This window comes from Mastomys coucha, unplaced genomic scaffold (genome assembly GCF_008632895.1).
Source record: "Mastomys coucha isolate ucsf_1 unplaced genomic scaffold, UCSF_Mcou_1 pScaffold21, whole genome shotgun sequence".
Lineage (NCBI taxonomy): Eukaryota > Metazoa > Chordata > Mammalia > Rodentia > Muridae > Mastomys > Mastomys coucha.
Genome location: NW_022196904.1, coordinates 134,857,112 through 134,884,527, shown reverse-complemented (window position 1 = coordinate 134,884,527; position 27,416 = coordinate 134,857,112). Strand labels below are relative to the sequence as shown.

General features: G+C 41.7%; 1 protein-coding gene and 1 non-coding gene across 15 annotated transcripts in view; one reads left to right on the top strand and one right to left on the bottom strand.

The window, feature by feature from the left end:
* Positions 1 to 27,416, top strand: part of Ppp6r3 (protein phosphatase 6 regulatory subunit 3) — a 123,562-nt gene that overhangs the window by 76,340 nt on the left and 19,806 nt on the right. For 5 of the 14 annotated variants that reach the window (XM_031389089.1, XM_031389091.1, XM_031389087.1 and 2 more), the window contains 8 exons: positions 2,606 to 2,735; positions 5,552 to 5,704; positions 7,508 to 7,657; positions 8,961 to 9,025; positions 12,652 to 12,767; positions 15,282 to 15,367; positions 21,831 to 21,917; positions 26,273 to 26,370. In XM_031389089.1, the coding sequence (XP_031244949.1) occupies positions 2,606 to 2,735; positions 5,552 to 5,704; positions 7,508 to 7,657; positions 8,961 to 9,025; positions 12,652 to 12,767; positions 15,282 to 15,367; positions 21,831 to 21,917; positions 26,273 to 26,370 (885 nt within the window). The remainder of the gene's footprint in view (positions 1 to 2,605; positions 2,736 to 5,551; positions 5,705 to 7,507; positions 7,658 to 8,960; positions 9,026 to 12,651; positions 12,768 to 15,281; positions 15,368 to 21,830; positions 21,918 to 26,272; positions 26,371 to 27,416) is intronic. The other 9 variants (XM_031389100.1, XM_031389099.1, XM_031389101.1 and 6 more) reach the window with 4 other exon arrangements.
* Positions 9,395 to 9,499, bottom strand: LOC116104217. Its single transcript, XR_004123750.1, has one exon. It is a non-coding gene; the product is annotated as a U6 spliceosomal RNA (small nuclear RNA).

Here is a 27,416-nt window from a genome sequence, read left to right as displayed (position 1 = left end):
ATAAAACACCATGATCAAAAGCAATGGAGGGAAGAAAAGGTTTATTTAGCTCATATATCCTGAATCATAGTCCATTTGCGGGAACTCAGACTAATCGGGAACCTGGAGGCAGAAGTTGATGCAGAGGCTACGGAAGAGTGCTGCTTCCTTACTGGCTTTCTCTTCATACTACCTGGTACCACACAGTGGTTTGGGCCTTCCTCCATCATTCACTAATCCACAGTGGGTTACAGACTTGTACCAATATACCTGTTTCAGTGGTGCTGGGAATCCAGAGCTTTTTCCATGCTAGGCAGACACTACTTACTAAGTCATATAAAAATATGTCCCACTACTGCAGACTTTTGAAAGTCCCATGTTTGTTTTCTGTGTCTGACAACAAAGCCAAAACTTGGTGGCTTTCAGTCAAGTTTCTTGAACTTTTGCCACTCATAGTCCTTTTTGACCAAAGACATTTTTACTCAGTACTTTGTAAGTATATAAATAGATAAGCAGATCAAACATTTATTAATGATAAGGCTTACTTTTCTTTTAAACAATCTTTACATGCAAATTTACTTTTAAAGGTGAAAGCAAATTTTCATAGTGAAGTAGATATTCTTGTTCCCTTCACATAAATCATGGCTGAGTCTTCAGCATCGCAGGTGGTAGAGCATGTTCAACTTTATCATCACTAGTGCTGAGAAGGCCACTTCAACTATGGAGTGCAAGTGGCAGAAGTATAGTTAGGACCAGATTGAAAAGTTTGTCTCTAATCCCAAGTAAGCGTTTTAATGGTTGATTGTTTCTTGATTGTTTTTAGTGAACCTTGTCAGTGACTCCAGTAGCAATTTTAAGATCAAACATTCTAACACAGTTCAATCTGATGACTTATTAATTTGATACTTTCATGCTGAGATTGTTACAATTCAACTGTTGTATTTGTCTAAGAGCACAAAACTGTGCAGTAAAACAATGCAGCAACCATAGTCTCCAATTGAGGCAAGATGTTTCAGTGGTCTTTATTATATAGTGTAATTGTATGTGTAATGGTAGGGAAGTCATAGCACCTAATACAGAGAGACCCGTGAGAAACACCTCAGATTCATAATACATTTGATTTTTCCTATTGTATATATTCAGAAGTCTTTTACTACTTCCAATTGTTTTTTGATCCCTTTTCCCCTCCCTAGTCAATTATATTACTCCATATTGGGTTGCAACCCACAGTTCAGGAGCTGGATCTGAGAGTAACAGTTCTAAATACTAAACTTTCAAGATTTCTCTCAAGTGTTGGCAGTGCTACAATCCCAAAGAAGCACAGAGATGATGGTTCCCTGTCTCTCTTCAGTTTCTCTTGATAACTCCATAGCCTGTGGCCTCTGTTCCATTTATCTTCATCCTGCCCTCTGTGTGTGTCTCCTTCCCTTCTATTCTCTAGGGACCCTTGTGATGGTACTGTGGGCCCATCTCACAATCCAGGTTAATCTTCTATCTCAGAGTACTTAGTTATGCCTTTAGGGCTCTTTTCTTCAAACCATTGGCTTCCACAGGCTGTGAGGATTAGGATAACATTTGTCTGGAGGAGCTAACGTTTGGCCAGAGGTATCTCACTTCCCTTTTCTTCAGGAATTATGTCTCTGAATGCATGTTTCAGAGGATGGTGTCACTCACAAGTGATGTGTTTTCAGCAGCCATTACTGCAATAAGCACTTGTTTCTAGGTGTCCCGGGTCATATGTAGCCCTTGGTCTGTTGAAGTTCACTATTGTCCAAGGTGGGAGTTCTTTTTTATTATTATTATTATTTACTCATTTATGCATTATGTATACAGTGTTCCGTCTGCACATCTGCCTGCAGACCAGAAGAGGGCACCAGATCTCATTATAGATGGTTATGAGCCTCCATATGGTGGTTGGGAATTGAACTCGGGATCTCTGGAAGAGCACACAGTGTTCTTAACCTCTGAGCCATCTCTCCAGCCCTCCATAGAGTTTGTAATTTGAACTTCATGCCCCCATTTTCACACCGATCTAAGTATTCCCTCTTTTCCTGGGCTTATCCTTTCTCACTTGAGAACTGCTGTGCCTTTGTAGTTACAGTGCCAGATGGAATTGGGATTCTCACTCTGTCTGTAGTCCTTTGTTTTTTTTTTTTTTTCTGTTGTTTGTTTTTAAGGAATGACTCAGAATGATTAAGGACTGAATTTTATGTAGAATAAATTAAATTCTTTAAATACAAATCAGTGTTGTTTACCCAAAAATAATCTCAGGGATAAGTGGGGAGTAGCTTATTGTTAGCATTCCCAGATAGCAGTATTTCTGTGTGTCCTGTGACTTGGGTCAGTTTTTATTTGAAATGTGGATTTCCTGATCAATTAGAGATATACTGACAGGAGTTGGAGGGTTCAGGATGATCTGGAGATGTGACATAATATCTCACCTGATACCATAATCCCTTTAGGTTCTCAGGGCATGGTAGCCAATCCCATGATTGTTTCTTGGCTACCTCTTTGACATCACCATAATATTGTCACACAGACGCATAATGTGTGTCTGCAGAGTTGATATGGAGAGCTTGAATGTAGTATTATGAAATTACAGTAGTTACTTTGATTTGTTTTTCAGATTTGAAGGTCATATAGAAATCTGCCCCCCAGGCATGAATCATTCAGCTTGTTCAGTTAACAAGAGTGTTCTAGAAGCCATCCGAGGAAGACTTGGATCTTTCCATGAACTCCTACTTGAGCCACCCAAGGTAGGGTTGCTGTCTTCAGGGTTACTGGCAGCCAGTGGTGTGGTGTTGACAGTCACTGGAGAGTCTGAGAACCTTGGATGTAAGAAGATGACCATAATTAGCATTACATATTAGGTTTTTAAAAAGTGTGTGCATGTGACCAGGTGGTGGTGGCGCACGCCTTTAATCCTAGCACTTGGGAGGCAGAGAAAGGTGGATTTCTGAGTTCGAGGCCAGCCTGGTCTACAGAGTGAGTTCCAGGACAGCCAGGGCTATACAGAGAAACCCTGTCTCAAAAAAAAAAAAAAGTGTGTGCATGTGTGGCCACCTATGTTCGTTACATCCTCCCACTCAACTATATGAGTTCTGGAGATAGAACTCAGAAGCTTGGAGGAAAATGCTTTATGTTATACATAATATAAAGGTACACTACCAGTTGTTTCTGCCTCGGAGATATTTTATTGTTGGTTGGTTGGTTTTGGTTTGAGGGCAGGGTCTTACTATGTATTCTAGGTTGGCCTTGAACTTACTATCCTCCTGCCTGAGCCTTATGAGTAATAAGATTTACCACTGTGCCTCTCATGTGGCCTTTGTTTATATGCCTTGTATAAATTAATAAATGAGGGAGATTAGAATTAAAAATATCTACTTAATAAACTCGGATTCTTGTTTTGTAAATCCTTGAATACCTATGTATCAGTAAAATAAACAGTTTTCTGTTTTTAACATATTCCTTTTAGGCCTTTTAGGTAAAGTTAACCTTTTGTGATCTGATTTTTGAAATTGCATCTTCATATGAGCTTGGGAAGAGTATAGACAGACGATATTTTAACTGAAATATAGTCTGTTGAGGTCTTAGTGTCCAGGTTGGAAAAGACCTCACACAGGGTGTTACTTTTCCAAGGAGAACAACTATATGCAAAACTGAACACAGTGGGACCTCAAGGAGACCTGCCAAAAAAGGCATGCTGGGAGCCACAACTGCTCTGGTACAGTTGTGCAGGGTCTTGGATCCAATGTCATCTGTAGTGTTACAATGTCTACATTGTTAAGACTTTAGTATGTGAGTTTGTCACTTCTATAGGAGTTCTTGTTACATAGTCACTGTTTGTTTGCTGTGAAAAGACACCATGACCAAGGCAACTCTTTTTTTTTTTTTTTTTTTTTTTTGGTTTTTCGAAACAGGGTTTCTCTGTATAGTCCTGGCTGTCCTGGAACCCACTCTGTAGACCAGGCTGGCCTCAAACTCAGAAATCCACCTTTCTCTGCCTCCCAAGTGCTGAGATTAAAGGTGTGTGCCACCACTGCCCGGCCCAAGGCAACTCTTATAAAAGAAAGCATTTTACTGGGTCTTTACAGTCTCAGAGACTTAGTCCATTATCATGATGGGAGGGCTAGCTGGGTGTTAGAGCAGTAGATGAGAACTAAATCCTGATCTGCAGGCAGAGAGGGAGAGACTGGCCCTGGCTTAGTCTTTTGAAACCTCTGAGCCCATCCCCATTGACACCCCTACCCCAGCAAGGTCATATCTTGGAATCCCAGTGACCATTCCCTGGTGACCAAGCATTCAAATAATGTGAGCCTATGGGTGCCATTCTTACTCAGACAACCACAATCTTTTCTATTTAATGTTTGGGAGGAGGAACAGCAAAATACTTTTAAGTCCGTACCCCAAGGTTCTGGTTAACTTCCAAATTGTTATTCAGATACTCGGTGCTGTTATGAGTGCCTAGCAGTTCCCTCTGGCCTCAAGGTTCTGTGGGGGCCCATTCTATCCAGGGCTCTGCATCTTCATTCAGCTCATTCATTCTAGGAAACTCTTTAATGTTTAGCAGCTAAATAGCCAGTGGCATCCTGCTTGTCCGTCCTAAGAATCAGAAAAGGGATCTAGGAGAAGATGAGAGCATCACCAATGAAAAATGGAGTCAAGAAGAGGATAGAAGTGGTGTGTGAGAAGAGCTCAGCCTGTGTCTTAGGTGTCTTCATTAAGCTACTTTCTAGGCTCACAAAGAAGCACCTGATTCATGGTCCCAATTTATAACTAAGTCTCTTGCTGAGATTTCTCTTTCACTTTAGCAGTGAGTGACACACCTAGCTTCACTCCATGATAAAGTGTGTAAGTAGATTCAGGGAGTATTTTTAGAAGCTTAATTAATAAATTAATGAACTTACTTGTACTAAGGATTGAATGTAGTCTGATACATGCTAAGCAGGCACCATGAAGCTTTTTACAAAGTCTCAGAGTTGCTTGGAGTGGAACTGTAAGGCTTGGGCCAGAAGAGGAGAGTGGGCATGTGTGAGGGTTTGGTTTAGGCAGTTGCTGGAGAGTCTGAGAACCTTGGAAATAAGACACTAGTGACTAGTTATCCTCACATACTACGTTGTTTGTTTGTTTGTTTAAAGTTTGTGTGTATAGGGTCAGAGAACAACTTGTTATCTTCTTCCACTCTTACTATGTGTGTTCTGGAAATAGTGAGTGGGAAGGGCTTGTGGGTAGACCTTCAGGGAGGGCAGCTTAGGGGTGCATTCTAGTCTGTCGTTCTTTTAAGTTGGAACGTCTAAAATGCTACAGTATCAGTTTCTGTCTTGTGATTATAGATTATTGAAACTGCCTTTGTAGACAAGAACAGGACACATCTATCACATTTCTCAGGGCAAATACTTGCTGTTTTACTGTATATACACTAGTTTCTGCCTTCTTGTAAAGATTGTGGCTACAAGGTTAGATTTCTCTCAGGGCTTAAATTGGATGGTATTAGGTGGCCTGCTGTGTTAGCACATGAATTTTTTGTTTATTCACTCAGCTGAATTTAAATTGAAGCTTTTTTCTTCCATAGAAAAGTGTGATGAAGACTACATGGGGTATATTGGACCCACCCGTGGGGAACACTCGGTTAAATGTCATTAGGTTGATATCCAGCCTGCTTCAAACCAATACTAGCAGCATAAATGGAGACCTGATGGAACTGAACAGCATTGGTGTCATATTGGTGAGATTCTGCCTCATAGATGTTTGAAGTCACCCTTGATAGTTTCTAGGATTATAGCTCACTCTTAAAAATTAACAGGGGTATGATCTGGGAGCAGATCTCTTTAACTGAGCAGTAAAAACTGAACTCAGTCTCACTTTCCCCAAGCCTGCGTGTGACGTGCAGTGCTAGAGGTGTCATCTTACTCTGACACCCATCCACTCAGTAAAGGGAACAGCTTATTCCTTCCAAAGTCTAAGAGGTGCTAGGAAAGCAGAAAGTACTGGAGCAGAACATAATGGCCAGAGGCCATTTCATACATCAAAAGGCCCTGGCTGGACGCTCAGGGCCACGTCCCTGACAGGGCTGCCATGTTACTGACTGTCCTTACTCAGAGCACACTTTGGCTCTGAGTAGGAAGCCTAACTTCAAACATTAATGAGAACTTTAACAAGTTGCTATCTACAAACTGACACTGGGCTAACAGTGGAGACCAGGAGGAAACTGTTAGGATAACCTAGACCCTCTTTCTCTAAAAAAATCATTCTCTGGCTGGTGAGATGGCTCAGCAGGTAAGAGCACTGAGTGCTCTTCTGAAGGTCCTGAGTTCAGATCCCAGCAACCACATGGAGCTTCACAACCACCCATAATGAGATCGGACGCCCTCTTCTGGTACATCTGAAGACAGCTATAGTATATTACGGTGGAGCAAGCGGGGCCAGAGCAAGGAGAGATCCTGAGTTCAATTCCCATTAGCCACATGAATGGGCCATCTGTACAGCTACAGTGTACTTATACACATAAAATAAATAAAATTAAAAAAATCATTCTCTGTATTACATTTCCTCATTTAAAAATGAGCCTTAGAGCTGGGTAGTGGTGATCCACGCCTTTAATCCCAGCACTTGGGAGGCAGAGGCAGGTGGATTTCTGAGTTCCAGGACAGCCAGGGCTACACAGAGAAATCCTGTCTCGAAAAACCAAAAAAATAAAATAAAATAAAATAAAAAAATAAAATGAGCCTTAGTTGTGGAGTTTATGAAAAGTATAAAGCAAAGACTACTGCATGCTTGGTGGTCTGAAGAAGTAGTGCTAATTCTCCCTGGAGTCACAGAGTGAAGAGCCTGGAAGTGGACTGAGCTGGCTATTTGCATCACTTTAAAAACTTCCTCTTTGAGAAGGTTATGCTTATTTTGTCTTTATGTTTCTGGAACTTTCTTCTGCTTTCTAATATATTCTAGGCAAATTCAAACATTTCGAATGAATAGACAGTTACATAGACTATGAAGTAGTGTTTAAAGCCACCCATTAAGTAAAGTTTTGTTTTTAACATGGGCATGTGCGTATCTGTGTGCACACATGCATATGCAAGCATCATGGCCCCCATATTGAGATCATACTGCATCCTTTAGAAGTCATTTCTCTTCTTTCACTCTACAGATTCTCAGACTCACACTAAGGTGATCAGTCTTGGTAGCAAGCACCTTTACCTACTGAACCCATTTGCTAACCTTCTACTTTTTTTTTTTTTTTTTTTTGAGACAGAGTCTCATTGACTCTGAAGCTCTTCAGTTCGGCTAGACTGGTTGGTCAGTAAGCTCTACCTGTCTTCCCCAACACAGGATTACAGACATAAGCCACTATGCCCAGCTTTTAAGTACCTACTGGGGATCCAGAGTCACATCCTCTGCTTATCAGCAAGCACTTTACTAACAGAATATCTCTCCACCCTGAAAACAAGTTCTTCAATTACTACTTTGTGAATGTTTAAAGTGGTGGCTTCAGCATTGAGCTAACTAAAGAGACTGCACTTTTCTTTTGTAGGACATGTTCTTCAAGTACACATGGAATAACTTTCTGCATACGCAAGTGGAAATTTGTATTGCTCTCATTCTGGCCAGTCCTTTTGAGAATTCAGAAAATGGCACCATTACTGATCAAGACTCTACTGGTGACAATTTGTTATTGAAGCATGTAAGTATTATTTCCTGCTCCTGTGTTCTCTGAGTGTGAAATGAATTACAGTTATAGGATAGACTAACATCCAAGTTAAAAGGTTTAGCTGTCACATGCTCATTTCACTTTGAGTAGTGATTCTGTTAGATACAGGGACATAACACCTCTCAATGAACTGTCAACCCACTTCCTTGTAAATTCAAGAAGTTTGAACATACTTTGTGGGAGATAAATGAACTGTAGATAATTATTACTGAAAATACTTCTACTGTACTTCAGCTCACCAGAATTTTACTTCCAGTGCTGAGGAGGTGCTGGAACATGTGAAGAAATGCTTTTTAGTCAATGTTGAATGATCATCCTTTATGGTCATCCTTTCGGGGTCTTTCTTGTGTTTTATAGGCAGGGGGCAGGGGGCTCTTGCTGTGTAGACTAGAGTGGTCCAAACTCTCTTGGAGCTGGAGTTATAAGCATGTACATTGATACCTGGCTTGGGGATCTCTTTTCGGTAAAATATGTGATTTTTTTTCTTTTTTATCAGTTTTCAGAGTTCTGCATTTTTATGCTTTTATCTAATCCTGTAGTTCCCATGTGGTTTATTCCCAGACCTAGAAGGCAAAAAGGCTAGCCTAGAACAGCCGGGTGACTAGAGAAGAAAAGTGCCATTGCTCGGTTTGCAGCCCATAGTGACTTCTTTTTGAATTGCTAGAGTTCAGGTACAACTCACAGGTGGCAGTATTACACAAGTATTAGGATATGTTCAAGGGCCTGTTGCCCACGTGTGAAAATGAAGCAAGCCAGGTATGGTTGGTTGTGCATGCTTGTAAACATAGCATTTGGGAGGTAGAGACAGGAGAATCAGTGAGTTCAAGACCAGCCTTGCCTAGGTGAGACCCTGTCCAAGAGGGATTACCATCTCTACCCTAAAACCCCTAGTAAAGTAAAGCAAACAACAGAAAAGTTGCTCACTGTGGCAGTACCCTTAGCAATAAGTTGCTAAGTAAGTGCTCTCTGTGGCCTGGGTCCTGATGGGACTGCCCACTGGAGATCTAGAGTTAACATCACCATACTGCACTTGGGTGGGCCAGTGACTAAGAACCACATTTGGTTTTGTTTTACATAAAGTTGTTTTTAGTTTTTAAAGACAGGGTTTTACTATATAAACCAAGCTGGCCTTGAACTGGGAAAGGTATGCCTACCTCTACCTCCAGAGTGCTAAGATTGAAGGCTGACCCCCACCATTCTGGGTTTGCTTTGGTGTTTTAATGCTTTGACCATTTGGTTAGTAATTGGACTAATTGGAGTGTTCTTTCTTATTTAGCTTTTTCAAAAGTGTCAGTTAATAGAGCGAATACTTGAAGCCTGGGACACAAATGAGAAGAAACAGTAAGTAACTTGTTTCTTTTTTTTTTTTTTCTTTTTCAATACAATATTTTTATTGATTATTTGGGAATTTCACATAATAGAACCCAGTCATGCTCACTTTCTAGTCCTCCCAGGTGTACCCAGATCCTTGTGACCTCCCAACAAAAAGAAGGAAAAAAGTCCTTTTTGTGTTGCCCATATATCCACTGGAATATGGTGGAACTACTCCCAGTAGCCAGTTCCTTAGAGAAAGCTGATCCTTTGCTCACCCCACCCAGAAGTCAACTGTGAAGAGCTACACTTCAACATCTCTATCACAATGTTAAGAGTTCGTCTCAATGGCTTCCCATCTGGACTGTTTCTTTTGGGGGCGACAGGGAGGATGCTTGTAAAAATATGGAATGCTTCGTGAATTTGTGTCATTCTTGCAAAGGGACCCTGCTAATCTTCTCTGTATCGTTCCAGTTTTAGTGTATGTGCTGCTGAAGTGAGCACAGTTAACTTGTTTCTACAAGCAGTACAGTTTGATTTGTCACTTACCATCTCCCCTTTGCTACTTAGAGAAAGTAAAAATAGTTGGATCATAACAGATACCTTTCTGCTAACCTTTTAGTCCTTCCTCCTTTGAGTGAGACTCTGTTGCCTTTGGAAGGCTTTCCAAGCATAGTATTGAGGTGAATAAAAACAGTCAAAAGTTGATCAATCTTTCAGGGCAGAGCTGTCCATGGAAAAGCACTTAGAGCAAGCATCACCACGTAAGCACGCACCTATATTTCTTCATAGACAAGCTTTTGTAAAGCTTTAGTTAGTTGTACTCACTGTTTTCTCACATAAGATGTTCTTGTGTGGTGGCAGGGGGTAGTAGCCAGTCTTCTCAGTACCCTGGGAAGTTTGACGTCATCCCCAGGTTCTGAAGCAGGTAGTGTAGGGTAGGTTGCTGTGTGAGACTGGGTGTGTTTGTATGAATGACACCTAGTTTATGGGGACATTATTGGGTGGTGGTTTATGAAATGCCAGGTGAGAAGAGGGAGTCCTAGTCCTGATCATTAGCATACCCATCTTTTCTTGATACTCTCAGGAATGTAGGTAAACTCTGCTCCTGACATGCTGCAGAATGGGGGAAGGTTGGAACTCACTGTTTACCCTCAGCCTTCTTCCTCTCCCCTTCTGGCTTTGAGTCACCACTGAGAAGTTAGCTTTCTTAGTTTCCATGTAAGCAAAAACATTATTGTCTTCTCATAGCTCTTACCTCTCCTGATAGTATTCTTCAGTTCCATAGATGGTGCTACAAATGGTGGGATTTTGCTATTTATGTCTAATATCTCCCCTCTACCCCCTTATTATTTTTTTTTTTATCAAGACAGGATTCTCTGTGTAGCCTGTCCTGAAACTTGCTCTGTAGACCAGGCTGGCTTTAAACTCAGAGATCTGCTTGCCTCTGTCTCCCAAATGCTTGGACTAAAGGCATGTACACCACCACTGGGCCTACCCCATTTTTTTAAACAAATACCACTTAATGAAAAAAGTCTTTTCATCTGGGCCTTGTAGTTTTGGTTTGCATGTCCCTGTTATTTAGTGACACTCTGCATTTTTTTGTTTCTCTCTGGGTCATTTTGTGTGTCTTAGCTGAGAAATGACTATTTAGATCATAAACATTGTTTAGGTAGAATCAGGAGGGTATTTGCTGGTGGCTTTTTTATATGTCCTGATTGTGCTCCACTGAGGCAGTACTAAGATTTTCACCAATCTCCTATGTGGGATGTGCATTTTGAAATGTCTCCCATCTCCCACTGTCTCTCAGTTTGATGTGATTCCATTTGCTTTTTGTTGCTTTCATTATCGGTGGTTTGGGAGTATTCTCCAAAACACCTCTGCTCAGACCAATGTCATGTTTGTCTTTTGCTCTCGTAGTGTCGTAGTGTCGAATTTTCAGTTGAGTATTTCTTTAGTGTTAGTTTGGTATGTGGGGAAAGATAGCCATCCAGTTTTACTGTTCTGCATGGGAATGTCAAGCTTAATCAGTGCTATTGACTAACATGACTGTTTCCTTCTGAGTCAGGTTTAAATCTGTTTCTCAGTCCTCACGATACAGCTCTTCTAGATGACCAGTTTCAGGAAGTGTGACTGCTATGTGGAGCCTTTACTTAATCACCACTATAGTCACAACATAGAGTGCTTTCATTATTGTGTACAGATGTATTGTCCCCACCTCCACTCCCATCCCCTTCTCTTTCCTTCTTGGGTTGGCATCAATTGACTTTGAGGCTGAGGGTAACCTTGAACTTCTGGTGCTGTTTCCTCTTCAGTTCTGGGATTACAACCACATACCCATGTCTGACTTTATGAGGTACAAGTGATTAAACCCAGTACTTTTAGTGCAAGGTAGGCTGTGTTCTACTGGGCTCCTCAAATAGCTTATATTGTCAAGATTGATCCATCACTGTTCAAATCTCTATTCCCCTGAAGGAGCTAAGTGACTCAGGGCAGGGATTAGCTTGCCTTTGTTATTTTGGGTGCTGGTGCTGGTGGTGCTGGTGAACTTATTAAACACTGGTGAACACTGAAGGGGTTTGATGTGGCCAATATGGGAAACTGGTACCGTTTGTGTGGCTGTGGCAAAGGGTTTGATTAGCAGGTACGTTGTTCCAGACAGACCTCCTTTAGGGGGACTATGAGACATCTCTGGTTCTGTATTTGGCTGTGTGTGTCCTCTGTGATCTCCCATCTACCATACTCTTCTCTTCTTGTGGGCCTGTCCTCTGAAGGCCAGGTGAAGAAATGGTCCTGTGAGCTTAGGGATCCTGAAAGTTTTCTCTAATGCTTCAATAGAATTCTAATGCTTGCATAGGCTTGTTTTTTTACCTGAAGCCCTAAGTAAATATGGGAGGACTAAGTTGTCTTTGGGGATAGTGGAGTCTCTCGGTCTTACTATGGAACCAAAAGCAGCCTTTACAGCTCATTTTTAGCCTCAAATTCTCTACACATTCTAGAGATTACCCAGCATGTATTGAATTTTCCAGAAGGAGTTTTATTGCTATCTTTTAGTGGATCCTGAAAGGGATTTCTCCCCTTAAATATCTCTTGAGTCTCTGCCCTGTTGTTTCCAACATTTTTTTATTATTTTATAAACCACTGATATGGGAAACATAGTCTTACATAAAGATGAGAGTAGTGGGAGAACGTAAACCTCAGCAGAAGAAAGCACTGGGGTTGAGCTCACTGGCCACTGCGGGCTTTCCATAGAGTGCGCAGGTGCTGCCTTTCTTACCTAAACAGGTTTTCAGATAAGCCACTGTTGAGAAATGTCATTAGTTATTTGTGTCTGTCCATTAGCACAAGTAAAATTTGATGTCTTTTGGAGGAAAGGGCCAACAAAATGCTGACCTCAGTTTTTTATAATAAGTCTGAAATTCAGAGATTTAAAAAAATAAAATGTAAATGCAAATTCCAGTGTCCTGGGTCATTAATGAATGTTTGCTTTAGATTAGTATCAGTGATTATGATTGTTGCTGGCATGGGAGTGACTGTCCTCTTACTATGCTGTCATGCTTCCTGCTAAGTTTATGTGCTCTCCATTTGAGAATCTGCTAAGTATATATCCTCTTAGTCTGAACTTACTCTGAATATTTATCCTTTCCCCTTGTCAGGGCTGAAGGAGGACGACGGCACGGTTACATGGGACACCTCACAAGGATAGCTAACTGTATTGTGCACAGCACTGACAAGGGTCCGAACAGTGCATTAGTACAGCAGCTCATCAAAGGTAAGTTAGTTAACAACCTAATTACATTAGTACAGCAGCTCATCAAAGGTAAGTTAGTTAACAACCTAATTACATTAGTGCTGCAGCTCATCACAGGTAAGTTAGTTAACAACCTAGTTACATTTGTGTAGGTACAGAGAGCAGCTATGGAGATAGTGTTGGGAGCAGGCTGAAAGCTATAGATGAGGTTTATTTACATTTTAGAGATACCTTTGTTTGGAAATGTTATCGTAGGTCTTAAGACTATATTTGAACCATGTGGTCCTCAGCTGTACTTCTGCTTAGATTTTTACTGTTCATTTGAAATCAAGTGGCATGCTAGAGTCACTTTATGTTACAGAACACTGTTTTTGTTCTGCTTTTTGTTCTGTTTTTATTTTTAAAGATTTATGTCTTTACTAGACATAGCAGTGTCTAGTAAATTAAGGGCCTTTAATTCCAGCTCTTGGAAGGCAGAGGTAGACAGATCTTTGTGAGTTTGAGGCCAGCCTGGCCTTTGTAGTGAGTTCCCAGACAGCCAGAGCTGCATAGTGAGATCCTGCTTTGAGGTGGGGGTCTTTATTTATTTTTTGTATATAGGTGTTTTGCCAGTGTGTGTATCTGTACACCATGTGCATTCAGGTTCCATGGAGGTCAGAAGAGGATGTTAGATCCCTCTGGAACTGGACTTAATAGATGGTTATGTGTTGCCATGTAGGTGCTGGGAATCAAACCAAGGTCCTCTAGAATAGAAACCAGTGCTTTTAACCCCTAAGCCATCTCTCCCCTGACCTGAATCTGTGCCCTGTGTTTGAGTAGAGCCATACAAGCTATGGTGGTTCTTGCTTTTTCTTCTGAAGTCTCCTTCCTTTTTAAAAATGTATTATTTGTGCCAGGCAGTGGTGGCACATACCTTTAATCCCAGCACTTGGGAGGCAGAGGCAGGCGGATTTCTGAGTTCGAGGCCAGCCTGGTCTACAGAGTGAGTTCCAGGACAGCCAGGGCTATACAGAGAAACCCTGTCTCGACAAAATGATATTTGTGCTTTACCTATATGCATGTATGTACACCATGTGTACCTAGTCAGAAGAGAGCATTGGATACCCTGCAACTTTCCTTATGGATAGTTGTAAGCCACCATGTGGGTGCTGAGAACAGAACACAGGTCTCCTGGAAAAGTAACAAGTGCTCTTAAGCACTGACCTCTCTCTAGCAGCTAGAGTCTGGCCTATCCTCCCTCCTATTGTTACCTGTGGATTAAATCCTTATCTGAGACACAAACACTGTCAATGTTTCTTCAGTGCTTCTGTTACTAAAATTAGAGACTAGATCCTAAAGGATTCTTTTTTTTTTTTTCTATTAGCATTTAAATTTAATCTGTCCAGGGTGACTTGTGCCTTCTACCCTAGCCTCAGACCACAATTCCATTTTGTCAGAGTAAGAATACCAAATGCTCTGACCTGCAAGATCTGACCCAGCGGGAATTACTAGTTCTGAGACATCTTTGAATATGAGAAACTAATAATCTCTGTTCAAGGAGTGGTGCTGTATGGAGTATGCACTGAAACTCTAATTCTCACCTAGTGACAGAAAAACTGAGGCTGGTCCACCTGTAAGTTTGCTTCTTGAGAAGTACAAGCCTCTTCTTAAAGCCACTCCTCGTGGTTTGAATCCTTATCAAGGAGAGAGGGCCATGTGTGATAAGGCTTGATCCTTCCTGGGAGTTCCTGAGTGAGTGTATACCTGTGTATGGTTGCTTAAACCAGTTGTCAGATGACCCTCTATGTAGATATGGGCCTCTAAGGTTTATAGGTACGGTTTCATTTCTGAGAAAAACCATTAAAGTTTTTCTAGAAAGTTGAATTTTGCTGTAGAACATTTCTTTATGTTTTGTTTATGAGACAAATATGTAGGAAGACATACAAGTTCAATCCCAGCAGCCAATAGTCAACAGGATTCTGTGGACCATTCATCAGTCGAGTATCTGTCATAGGATCCCAGCAAAGTACAGAAGCTAGTATTTGTAAGGTTTCCTTTTTTGTTTTTTAAAGATTTATTTATTTATTATACATGAATACACTGTAGCTGTCTTCAGATACACTAGAAGAGGGCTTCAGATCTCATACAGGTGATTGTGAGCCACCATGTGATTACTGGGATTTGAACTCAGGACCTTTAGAAGAACAGTCAGTGCTCTTAACCACTGAGCCATCTCTTCAGCCCATTTGTAAGGTTTCTGAAACTTGACCCCACAGACAGTTCTTACCCTGCCCAAAGACCTGTCCTCTTTCTGCAGAGTTGTTTGGAGATAAAAAGTCCATGTTTCCTATCAGCAGAGCAGTTGTTAGTAATTGCTATGTTGTGACTCTTGGCCAGATCAAGCCAACAGTGTTGGTGGGGTGGGGCTATTGGGTGGGACTCAAGTCTGTTGACTGGGCCTGTGGGAGCTTTTCGGACTTATTCTCTTTGAGACTGTGTACCTTTATCCCTCGGGGTCATTGTCTGATAATGCTTTTTTCCTTTTTCACTCTAAAGATCTTCCCGATGAAGTCAGGGAGCGGTGGGAGACATTCTGCACGAACTCCTTAGGAGAGACGAACAAGAGGAACACGGTAGATCTAGTAGGTTTCACAGGTTCCATTTCTGGGGTTTTTGGTGCTCTCAGCCATTACCTATTTACTTGAAAAACATTAAAGACTGTTCATTGGGCCCACTGAATGTGGGCTAAAGAAAAGCTTGTGACTCTTTTTAGGAAAAAGATAGTATTCATGGCATTCTTGATTTGTTCATTCACCTCCTAGTGACCTACCTTGCATGGCAAAAAGGTACTAAAAAGCCACCCATGTCCACTGCAGTCCACATCAGTGTTGTGTCTCGCCTGGGTCCTGCTCCCTTAGCACCTCTGCCTTCCTCTTGTTCTGTGGCTTTGTGCTTTGAGCTTCATGTCACTCTGAGTGCTTATAACCCCAAACATTCCCATGGATGTTTCTAGTATTATGGAGTTCAGTTTATTCACATTTTAGAACACTTTTTGGAGAAGAGAGTTATAAATGACTCTGAAACTCCAGCTTTAGAATGTTGAACCGAATTGATACTTTCAGCCAGGGAATAATGGCATTGATAATTTTTCAAAATTATATTGGACTTTGGAAAGTGTTTTTTGTTTTTAAACACATTAAATTTTAGGATGAGCATTGCTTTATTTTAGATTTTACAGATGAGAATGCATCTTTGTTAGCATTGATAACTGGTGATTAGGGTGAGGGCCCAACTCAGATGTGCTGTTTAGCACAGGTCTCTGTGATTTCTAGTAAGAACACCTCAGTCATTACTACTAAATTAAGTAGCACATAAGAGCTGCAGAGTCAGTAGGTTATCTTATGTCACACTGCACTGGCCATTGCCTCTCAATTGACATGAGTAGTAGAGTAATGGCTTTCTAAAGGTGGTCTTGATACATGATTAGGAAGTATGACAAGAAAAAAAATGACTATAGAAGGGAGCTTTGTGTGGCCATGTGGTTACAGTAGGACTCATGGTTCCAGTATGTGCCATTGCCTGTCTGACCAACCCACATTCCTGTCAGTCATGCTGGCCAGCAAGGAAGGGCACTTTTTATAAATGTCATATAGCTGGGCTTTCCTTTACTGGTCAGCTTGTTGAAATAATTGAGGCTGGGTTTGAAGCTGCCCAGCTAGCTGAGTGCTGACCGCTCTGAAGAGCAGTGCTGGCTTGTTTTGAGGTATTTTGTTACTGGTTGAGCTCCCACATAAATTCTACCGTAGGGATGTAATACGGGTTGTAGCCTATATGGTATCTTTTTTTTTTTTTTTTTTTTTTTTTTGTATATACAGGAGTATTTTGTTTGGAACACTTTTAAAATTAGCCTCCTGTGATTGATTTTGTTTCTTTTTTTGAGATAGAGTTTCATGAAATAGCTCTGCCTGGTCTGTTACTTTAAAAAAAAAAATCAATAATGTCCACCTAAAACTTTTTTCTAAGCTTTAAAAAAAAAAAAAAAACCAAACAATTTTCTTGTGGGACATACTAGTATATGCCTATAATCCACTGGAGGATCAGAAGTTTGAGGCTAGGGCTTGTTATATAAAGCACTTGGTGTGGGAACATAAGAACATATTCAGTCCCCAGGACCTATGTAAGAGCTGGGCATGGAAGTGCATGCTTGTAACCCAGCATTAAGGGAGGCAGGATGATCCCAGCCTGGTGGAAATGATGAGCTCTAGGTCATAAACCTCTGACCTCCATAGGTACCCCACACATGCACTGCACATACAGAAACACACAGGTGGGGAGAAAAACCCAAGTCTTTCAGGGTGGCCTTAGTTACTTTGCAGGTTTGAGACCTAAACTACACAAAAACCTTCCCTCCTACCCTGCTCTCCCCTCCCCGTACCCAAATAAGCTTTAATCTTAGGTAACTGCAGCAGATTTTTTGAGAGCAGTCTATAGTAAAGGAGGGTGCCATTGCTGCCCACACAGCCAGTTCTCAGCTGCTTTTACTATCAGTACGCCCGAAGAGATTCTATCTAGTGAGTGCTTGAGTGAGAGCAGCACAGAGCACATGGCCTGCTCCATCCATCTTGGCAGACTTTTACACCTGTGCAGCATTGAAGGGAAGCTAGTATAAACACCATCTTTCACCAAAATAGCGTTCCATTCTCCCTGAGATGTCATTGTTCTTAGACCACAGCTACTCTCAGTAGGAGATCGTCCCAGTAGTCTTGGGAGAAGCCAGCCTGCATAGCAAGGTGTTGGATGTAGAGCAAGCAACCTGCAGACAGGATAGTTAGATGGTGCTGTGGGTCAAAAGCTCCTGCTGCCAAGCTTAACCTGGGGTCAATCCCTGAAACTCACATGGTTGGAGCAGGTAACAAACTCCCTAAAAGTTTGTGCCATGGCATGTGTGTGTCCCTCCCAAACGACCAAATTTAATCAATTAATCACTCGGTCAGTTAATTAAAAGATCTTCAAAGTATGCTGGCATCCTATTAGGTTGGCTTCTCTCCCAAGATTTTGCTTTGTTGACATTATTGGGTTTGCTTAAGGCCTTTTCAGTTCTTTATCCCCAGAGACTTTCTCCATATTTCTGTATTTAGCTATAAGCCCTTCAGGAAAGGAATTTTCAGAACTACAAATCTTTCTTAAAGATTTAAGGATAGTGTAGCTACCAAAAAGGGGTTTAGCTATTTCCTTCTCCAGAATATATTCACTCTATCTTGGTGGGGTTAGGCACATGTTCTAGGAGGGCAATAGGCTAGTATAGATACTGCTATAAATATAATTTGGTAAATATCATGGGCCTTGTTTATCCTTGAAAAGGTGATAGTGCCTGTGAATGTAGTTCATGGTCTTAGTAAAAGCACATTCACCAGTGGAATTATCAGTTGAGTAATAGATTGAATATGCCAAATAGATGACTGGGTCTGCTGCCTTACATGGTTGCTTTTAAGATGACTCAAATGCCTCTCTGCAGTGTTGTGGAGTGTTGATAACTTAAACTACTACATTGGTATGTTGCTTTGGCCATTTGTATCTTAATGTTCACAAAAAGATAGTTTCTACTCCCCCGGTGCCCACCCCGTGCCATCATAAGCTGTGCAGGCCCCGGCTCCTGTGGCTCTCCACTACAGCATTCTAACTCAGCTCTAAGATGGGAGAATCTTCTTTCAGCTCCTTCATTTGGAATGAAGCTAAATATGTGGGCAGCCACTGTGAGGGAGCTAGAATGTTAAAATTATATGCTTTAGCCTGGGTTGTTGGGTTAGTTTAATTTTACAGTATTTCACTTTGTAGCCCAGGCTGGCCTCAAATTCTGATCTTCTGCCTCAGCCTCTCAAATGTTTGGATTACAAAGCATGCACCACCACACCCAACTTTAAGATTTGGTGTTTTAGTTTCACCTAAATTTTGCCTAAACCTCATCTCTCCTGTGAAGAGAGTATTTTTAGATGCATTGCTCTTTTCTTCCCATCATTGACAGACAGGGCCTAGAGGTAATGTGTAGTGACAGACATGTGCTTGTGTGAATTTCCTGTCGAAATAGCCAGATAAGATATGAGGAAAGTTGTGTGTCCCAGCCCTGCAGGTGGCAGACACTTAAGAGTCCCAGTAAGGAGGTTATGGTGACACCTCTTACTAGTGAGTCTCAGCATTCTCCTCATGCTTAGTGTGTTCTTTGGGAGCCTTGGTAAAGCAATCACTCAGCTGCTCCTGCTCTGACACATTAGCAGTGCTGCAGTGCCATCATGGAAGAGTGTGCTCACTTCCATGCCCATGCTAGGATTAGTTAGAGAGTAGACATTCAGGTGCCTGCAGTGTCAGCATAGAGGATGCTAGTTAGTACTTACTAAGCAAGGGAGTAACAGAAGCTCTGAAAGCAGGGCTTTGTCGAATAGCCTGTTCTAGATTATAGTGCTGAGGATCAGGGAGCAAGTTGAGAAGTTCCAGATATAGGTTGTCAATGGACTAGTGAGATGGCCCAGCAGGTACGCAAACCTGAAGATCTGAATTCCATCATCTCTAGAATCTATGTAAATATGGAAGGCTAGAACTGACTAAAGAGTTGTCCTCTAGCCTCTACATATGTATTATGATACTTTTACACATGCGCGCGCGCGCACACACACATACACACACACACACACACACACACCACAACACATTACAAAGAGAGACAGAGGCAGACTAATAATAAACTTTTAAACCCTAGTCAAGGAAAACTTTATTGCGGGTAGTATAGCCTGCGAAGGGAAACAGTACAGACTCTAGAGGAGAGGCTGCAAGTGTGTGCAGTAGGCAGATGCAGAATCTCTGTTGCTGTTACGTTAGCCCCAATAAGGGTAGAAGTGGGGACAGACGCAGACAGTGGGACTTAAGCTTTGTATCTGGATAAGATAAGAAACCACTAAGTTTAGATATGAAAAGTGACATAATTCCATGTACATGTGGGAAGATTTCTGGGGCTTCTGGGCCAAACACAAGCACACAGGGTAAGCTGCCTCACTGATATTAGCTCACTCACTAGCTGATGGTAAAGTCGGTGAGAAGTGGTAGGGCAATTGCAGTGTGAGGGTGGCTGAGCAGCTAAGAACAAGATAAAAAACAGCCAGGGTTTTAGCTGAATGAGGCTGGAGTTTTTGAGCTGGTGTCTCAGAAGGGGTATGTGTGTTATAGATCAAGGACTCAGGCTGCACAGAGTTGGTGATGAATGGGTTGGAATTCTGATCCCCACGAGGCAATGAAATCCTATCTTTAATTCATTTCATTCTTTCAGATTCTTAGGGTTTGGGTGTCCTCAGAGTCACATCCTCCATTAATAGCTGCAGGTCTGCCTACATTGTGCTGTTAGGAATCATAATTGGCTAAAACTATCTTTAGAGAAAGCACTGTAAACTAAGTGTGCATGTACCTAGTGATATTAGTTGAGGCAAAAGGATCCTTAGTTCAAGGCCTGCCTAGTGTAAGTAATAAGACCCCAACTCCAAAGGTGAAGGCATTATAAACACTTCCCTGGAAGGAAGTGCTTCACAGCAAGTTTAGCAACCCATGTAAAGGAGCCTGCCTGCCTAACTGTTCCACAGAAGTTTCCTCTTTATTTAATGGCATGATTAACTCTTGTTTTTTTATAGGGAAGAAAAGCCTATGGCTGTGGTTTTCAACAACCTTCGTAATGCTGCAGCCCTTTAGTATAGTTCCTCATGTTGGGGTGACCTCCATACAATTATTTTGTTGTTCCACCATAACTGTAATTGTGCTACTGTTATGAACCATAATGTAAATATCTGATATTCGGGCATATCTGATATTCGATCCCCAAAGGATTGAGAAACACAGGTTGAAAACCTTTCTCTGATGGATTCTTTGCAGCATGGTTGCACTTAGACAGGAGGACTCCTGGGAGCAGCCAAGTCTTTGCTGGAGCTCATTCAGGACAGCTAACTCATTCTTTAAATTGCCCTGTTTCTGTGTCTTATACTTTCGTTGTACTCCAAATATATATTGACTTAGCATGATACGTACTGGCTTGCTAATGTCAGGCTATAAAGCATAGCCTCAGAGGTAGCAGAGGAACCTCTTAATATTTTACTTACGTTTAGTACACATGTTTACCCGAACAGAAGAACAGACATCATGGGGCACATGCCTGTAACCCCAGCTCTTTGGAAGCTGAGGGAGACAGGTACATCTAATCCTGAGGCAAGCCTAGGCTACATAGTAAGCCAGTATAGAGAACTCTTAAGAGACTTCAGTATAAGTGACCTTCAGAAATACAGCATTTCCTTCTAGAATCTCACTGACCGTTCATTGTTATGTGCTAGATTTGAGAGCTATTATCAGTGCTAGGCTTGGTCAGTACTTACATCAGTTGGCCATGAGTGGTGAGCAGTTCATGTTGGTAGGCTTTTTTTATTTGTTTGTGTGTGTGTATGTATATGTGTGGTTGTTTTGTTTTTGTTTTGTTCTTTTTAAAGTTACAGAAAGTTGACTCTGTGGGGCAGGGAAGGCAGATTTTCAGAGGGTCTTTTATTGATCAGGAAACTGTTGAATGAGCATTTGTGGCCAGTGCCTTTCTTGGTATAGGCAGGAAACTCAAGAAGGAAGTTAAATGCTTATCTATAAGGTTAACCTTTCTTGTGGCTCATGAGTGATCCCTAGAACAGTGTTTTGCCCACAAGACCTGATACATGCCTGCCGTTTTGTTTCATCTGCCCTGCACTATTCCTTCTGCCTTCCCCCTTCAATGGAGGAATTCTTCCTCCTTCCTCTGCAATTCCTGGAGATGTTCTTCCTGAGGAGTGAGACCACCAGCCGGATAGTGGACTCTAGACTGACTGGGTGTGCTTGACAATTTAACTCTTTATTTCTGGGTTTGTTGTTGGTTGGTTGGTTGGTTTGTTTGTATTTTGGTTTTGGTTGTTTTTTTGTTTTGTTTTGGGTTTTTTGTTTGGTTTTTAGTATATTGAAATAAAAGCTGAATGTGATAATTTTTTCCATTAAAAATGCTGATGCAAATGTCCACCACTTTTCAATGTTAAATAGTTTTTTACATTTTTATGCATATAGGTTACAACCTGCCATATTCATTCATCCAGTGATGATGAAATTGACTTTAAAGACACGGGTTTCTCACAGGATTCCTCTTTGCAGCAAGTGAGTCACACCTAAAGCTTTGCTATTTGTTTTTACCTTAAATGCTTAGTTTAGCTGCCCTTCGGGATCAGCTTCTGTCACTGTTAGAATGTGGTTTGGGGTTGCTATCAATTAGGCAAAATGATTGGAACAGAGAGAGCTGGGGCTTTGCCAGGTAGGCTTATACTGTTGTGTTCTGAGAAACAGTGAGGAATGATGACACTAGTGAATACTACATGAACTAGGTAGTCAACAGGTCGCCTCAAATGCTGACTGGGCAGGCCTTAATGGTGGTGCATTGTTACTTAGATTCCCTGCAGAGACCTTGGTTAAGAGTGATAAAAATAAGAATGAAAACATTGGAGTGAATTTTGTGCAGTACCTCTGGACCACTTGGTGTATCTGGATAATCCTTCCTTGGTGCTCTTTAATTGTGCTGTATGGCATCTAAGTGAAGTTTTAACTGAAAGCATTCTTGCCCCCAAATAGACTCCATGTATTAACTGCATTTTATCTTTCTAACAAAAAGTAGATCAATATTGATATGTACTGATTTATCATTCTTTGGTCATTCTTGGAAAACTGATGGTTGAATTTATATTTCTACTGGAGGCTGAGTTTGAGAATTCAGAATAGAAGCAGATGGTCCCCTGTTTATGAGGGAAAGCTGTCCTTAGCTGTCTGGTTCAGGCATTGGTGTGACAGTACGATTAAGGAAACACTGTCACACTATTCTGGTGGTACTTGACTTCTTTCTGACTCTCAGTCACATTTCTAAATGGGGTCAGTGTGGAGCTTCTGATTTTCTTGTATGGTTATTTATTTATTTATTTATTTATTTATTTATTTATTTATTTATTTTTGCTTGCAAGTTACATGCCTATCATATTCCAGTATTACTACTGAACAGTTGCTTACTCTTGATGGTAAAGACCTTTAGCCTTTCCCAGATGGATTTGAAGTAAAAGTTTAGTACTTCCTGGTTTCTTTATGGTTTTTTTTGTTTGTTTGTTGACACTAGCTCCTTTTGGCAGCCATTCTCCTAGATTTAGAGTTAGGGAGCACTGTGGAAAAGCCGTGTCTTGAACAGAACACACCTTGCTTTCAAGAAGCTCCAGCTACATAGGCAGGCCAACCCTGCAAACTGCTGCACGCAGCCCTGCGCTGTTAGCAGGGTTATGTACTGTCACTCTTATACCGTAGAATGTTCAGTCAATTTGTCCAAGCACAAACTCAAGTGCATTGCTCTAGCCCTAGAACAAACCTAGTGAATCAAATGTGAACTGTCAAGGGGGGTTGTGCCTGTTAAAATATAGTATTGAGTACTACTAAGAAAAAAGATGCCTGGGCCAGTGAGGTGGCGCGGCCGTTGAGATGCTGCTGCGCCCGCAGGCCTGACTTTGAGCCTAGAACCCACACATAGCAGAAAGAGAGAACTGAACTGACTTACACACATATACAAAATAAATGTAATTTAGACAGACAGACAGGAAGGAAGGATGCTTTTAACATCTTCCCGACCATGTTAGTAAGCTGTCACATATGCCTTCCTCCCGCCCCTGTAAATCAAACTGAAGACTTTGTAGATGCCTAAACTTACAGCTACTGATTTAATCTATAAGTTATTTTTAGGCATCTAGAAATAGAAAGTGTGATGGCTTGCAGATACCTGGTTCTAGAGCCATGTCTGTTTGGGAGTGTTTTCTCTCATATTCAATCCAGTCTACAAAACTGACATCCTAACATAGCCCTGGCAGGACCTTAGGGGCTTCATCCACTTCATGTGACCTCCACCTGCATGGAGTAAGAGTCACTCTTTTCTGACCGACAGGCTTACAGTAGCTCCTTTGTCCATAGTTACACTGTGAACTAATCATGAACTGTTTCAAAATGAATCTGATCCAAAACATTTTTTTAGAGAAAGAGGATCTAGGTTATCCTAACAGTTTCCTCCTGGTCTCCACTGTTAGCCCAGTGTCAGTTTGTAGATAGCAACTTGTTAAAGTTCTCATTAATGTTTGAAGTTAGGCTTCCTACTCAGAGCCAAAGTGTGCTCTGAGTAAGGACAGTCAGTAACATGGCAGCCCTGTCAGGGACGTGGCCCTGAGCGTCCAGCCAGGGCCTTGTGATGTATGAAATGGCCTCTGGCCATTATGTTCTGCTCCAGTACTTTCTGCTTTCCTAGCACCTCCTAGACTTTGGAAGGAATAAGCTGTTCCCTTTACTGAGTGGATGGGTGTCAAAGTAAGATGACACCTCTAGCACTGCGCGTCACACGCAGGCTTGGCACATGCCTTTGGGTCAGAGCTGCTAAGAAGGTGGCAGTGATGTTAGAGCTTGCTCCTCACCCAAGCCAAGATGACAGTACTGAACAGTGCTCTTTAATATTACTACAGCCATGTGTGTTGCTTTCTAGGTTGAGACATACGAATTGTCAGCACTTTGCTTGTAGAGTATGACAGCTCTTCATTTTGGGCATACTGGCTTCCATACATTAGTAGAAAGCAGATGAGCAGGAAATTCATTGCTACTTTATCTTTCTAGGCACTATGCCAGACTGAGAACTCTTGAGGGCTCTCTGACCCCAGTTTCTGTCAGTTGCTATAGCTCTGTCTAGATGCATAGGGCTAATAAATAAAAGTACATGTATATACACATGAATGTATCTATTTGTGTACATGTATGTATGTATGTATGTATACATTTGCATTGTATTTACTGGTTGTGAAGTATTGAACTTCAGGCAATGTTTCTTTTCATATCCAAAGAACTGTAGATATTATAAACAGTATGAAAAGTTCGAGGAAAGCCTGTGTCTGTACAACAAAGCTTCTGGGAGAGAATTTCTCCTTGCTCTGTGAGATGTCTAGTCTTAGGTAAATCTACAGTCTGTCTTGTATACACCCTGCTCATATGCGATGAGGTTCTAGGTCAGAGGAGCTGATTTCAGTCTTCTGCTCATATGGTTGTGAAGGCTGCCTGCCTGTTTCCTGTTTGTTCAGCCAGAGTGCTCTGTCACCTACAACTTTTGTCTTCTCTTCTCTAACCAACGTCCCGTGCCTGCTTCAGTTGTGCTCCAGACCCTACCCACACTCACTGTCCTTACACATCCATGAACTCATGTCAGCCTAATAGGAAGTGATGTCTTGCTTGAGAACAGTGAGTTCTGTACACAGCCACTCTAGTCAGGGTTGATTGGGTTTTCCCTGTTTCTGTTTTGTTTTGTTTTCACACTTAAGCAAATATAATTTCCAAAGCCAAACATGAAGTTTATTTTTAAACTCATACAGTTTGGATTATCCATGCCATAATTCCCTACCAAGAGAGTTAGTGTGGTCAAGGTACATGACAGATATTTCTGCAGTACAGGGTTGGGGCTGTGGGCTTTGCTGAGGTGGGGACCCAGGAAGTCTCCTGACTCCATTACATCTCCTCTACAGACGGTGACCTCGAAAGCCCCCATTAGTAAGTGCTGTTCCTAGGGTTCAGCTGCTGGCTCTGTCCTTGGCCACATGTACTACTCATAGCATGACCCTGTGCTCTGTATTCATTGTCTGGGTGAAAGTGAGGAGGTGATGTGGCACTTGAAAGTCTTAGTGTAGTGAGGGCATGTTTCCTGATGGTGTAAGTAGCCTGTCAGCATTTGAGTGGGTCCATATAATATTCCTCCATTTTCCAACTGGGAAAACTCACCCGAGACTGATGGAGATAGAATTGGCCTCTCTGTAGACCTCTCAGTGTTCCAGGCTTTTCCAAGTGATCTCTGAGGAGGTTAAAGCTTCCTGCTCTATCTCTCAGGTAGGTTGTGCAGAAGCGTCTCACGGCTCTCAGCCTTTAAGACTTAGGTCAGCACTTCTTTGTAGTATCGTGATTATGTCCATCTGTCTTTCTTTCTCTGGTGTTATTTTTGCTATGGTGGATGGGCGTGGGGAAGTGGTGGAGGATAGGGGGAGGGTGGGAAGTTGGGGGTGGTTAGCACATATTATATTGTGGGTACTGTTGGTTGTGTCTGGAGATGATGATTCTTCTGATAATTTCAGACTTACATGTCTCTTACTTCTTCATGCTAAGGCTAACCCAGTTCTCTGTCCAAAGACTATTTATAGTAGTCGTCACTTTTTACAGTATGATCTCTTGAATATGTCTTAATGATGTGTAGTGGAGCAATTTGTGTATCATATTTCAAAAATTTCCCCCTTTGGGGTAAACCGTGTCTGAAATTATTTGATTTTTCTCTTTTTAAAGAAAAACACACCAACTTTTAAAGCTCCATGGCTGTGTGAGTTAAAGTGGTTTTCTGGAACACAAATGGGCAAATAGTGTATAGAATGTCATTAGAATCATGATGTCACTGTCACTGGTCCTGGGGTTGCCAGGCCTTTTCTGATTATCAGATGCAACAAATGACGTCCAATTTTATTGACCAGTTTGGCTTCAACGATGAGAAGTTTGCAGACCAAGACGACATTGGCAAGTGAGTATATTTTACTATTTCCTTAATGACTTCATACACACACTTCTGTAACTATTTTTATGGTTCTCCTGTCTGCATGGATTCTGTAGCTTCTCTGAATTGGAGGTCCCACTGCCATTTTCTTGGTAATTAAGACAAAACTAAGAGCCAAGGGACCCTGGGCCTTGGGCAGGGCACTGGAACCTTTTCTAGGGACTTGGGTTTATTAAGTGGTCTTTGTTTTTGAGATTAGTCTCACTGTATTACCCCCCTGATGATGCTGGACTTGTGAGCTCAAGCATCCTCCTGTCTTAGTTTGCTAAGCATATGGTAGGATAGGTGCCTACCATTGACCCCAGCTTACCTTTTTTACAAAGACCTCAGCTACCATTCTGCTCTTCTCAGTGTACCATTACTGCAAGAGATTCTGTAATTCCTTCCCGTGTTTGCTCCCTGGTCAGGGAATCACGGACCATCCAGCACATTGTTTAGTGCTGCATTCCTGCAGATAATCAGGGCAGCAGGACCAACCAACCCTGCTTGTATGTGCTCTCTGTTCTGGGAAGTCCCTATAAGGAAAGAGGTTTGGGTTATTTTGCAAAAGCTAAGCATTCTAACCGTTGCTTTGCAGTCTGGGTCAGAGGCAGAGAGGGAATTAGAAACTGGCGGAGCAGTGAAAGGAGATGTGCAGATGACTGGCAGAATCAAGGACCAGCATCTTGCATCCTGCCTGGGAAGGAGAACACGCCACCCAATATGAGGATTGTTGGTTATTGAGAACAGAGGTGAAGGGAAATTTTAAGCCACTGTGATTATATCTCAGGTAGTGACTCTCACCGAGTCCACTGTGGCACCATAGCAGTAGTTTGCAGCAGGTATTGGATTGAGCCAGTGTAGGCTGTTTTATTACACATTTGAGTTTGGAGTCTGAGAAGCTAAAGTCTTTTCACAGCATATTGTATGAACATGCTATGCCAGCACTCTGGAGCAGAGGCTTTACTGCAAACAGCAGGCACTAATTGACATCTTGAATTTTCCCATCTGGACTTTTTTTTTTTTTTTTTTTT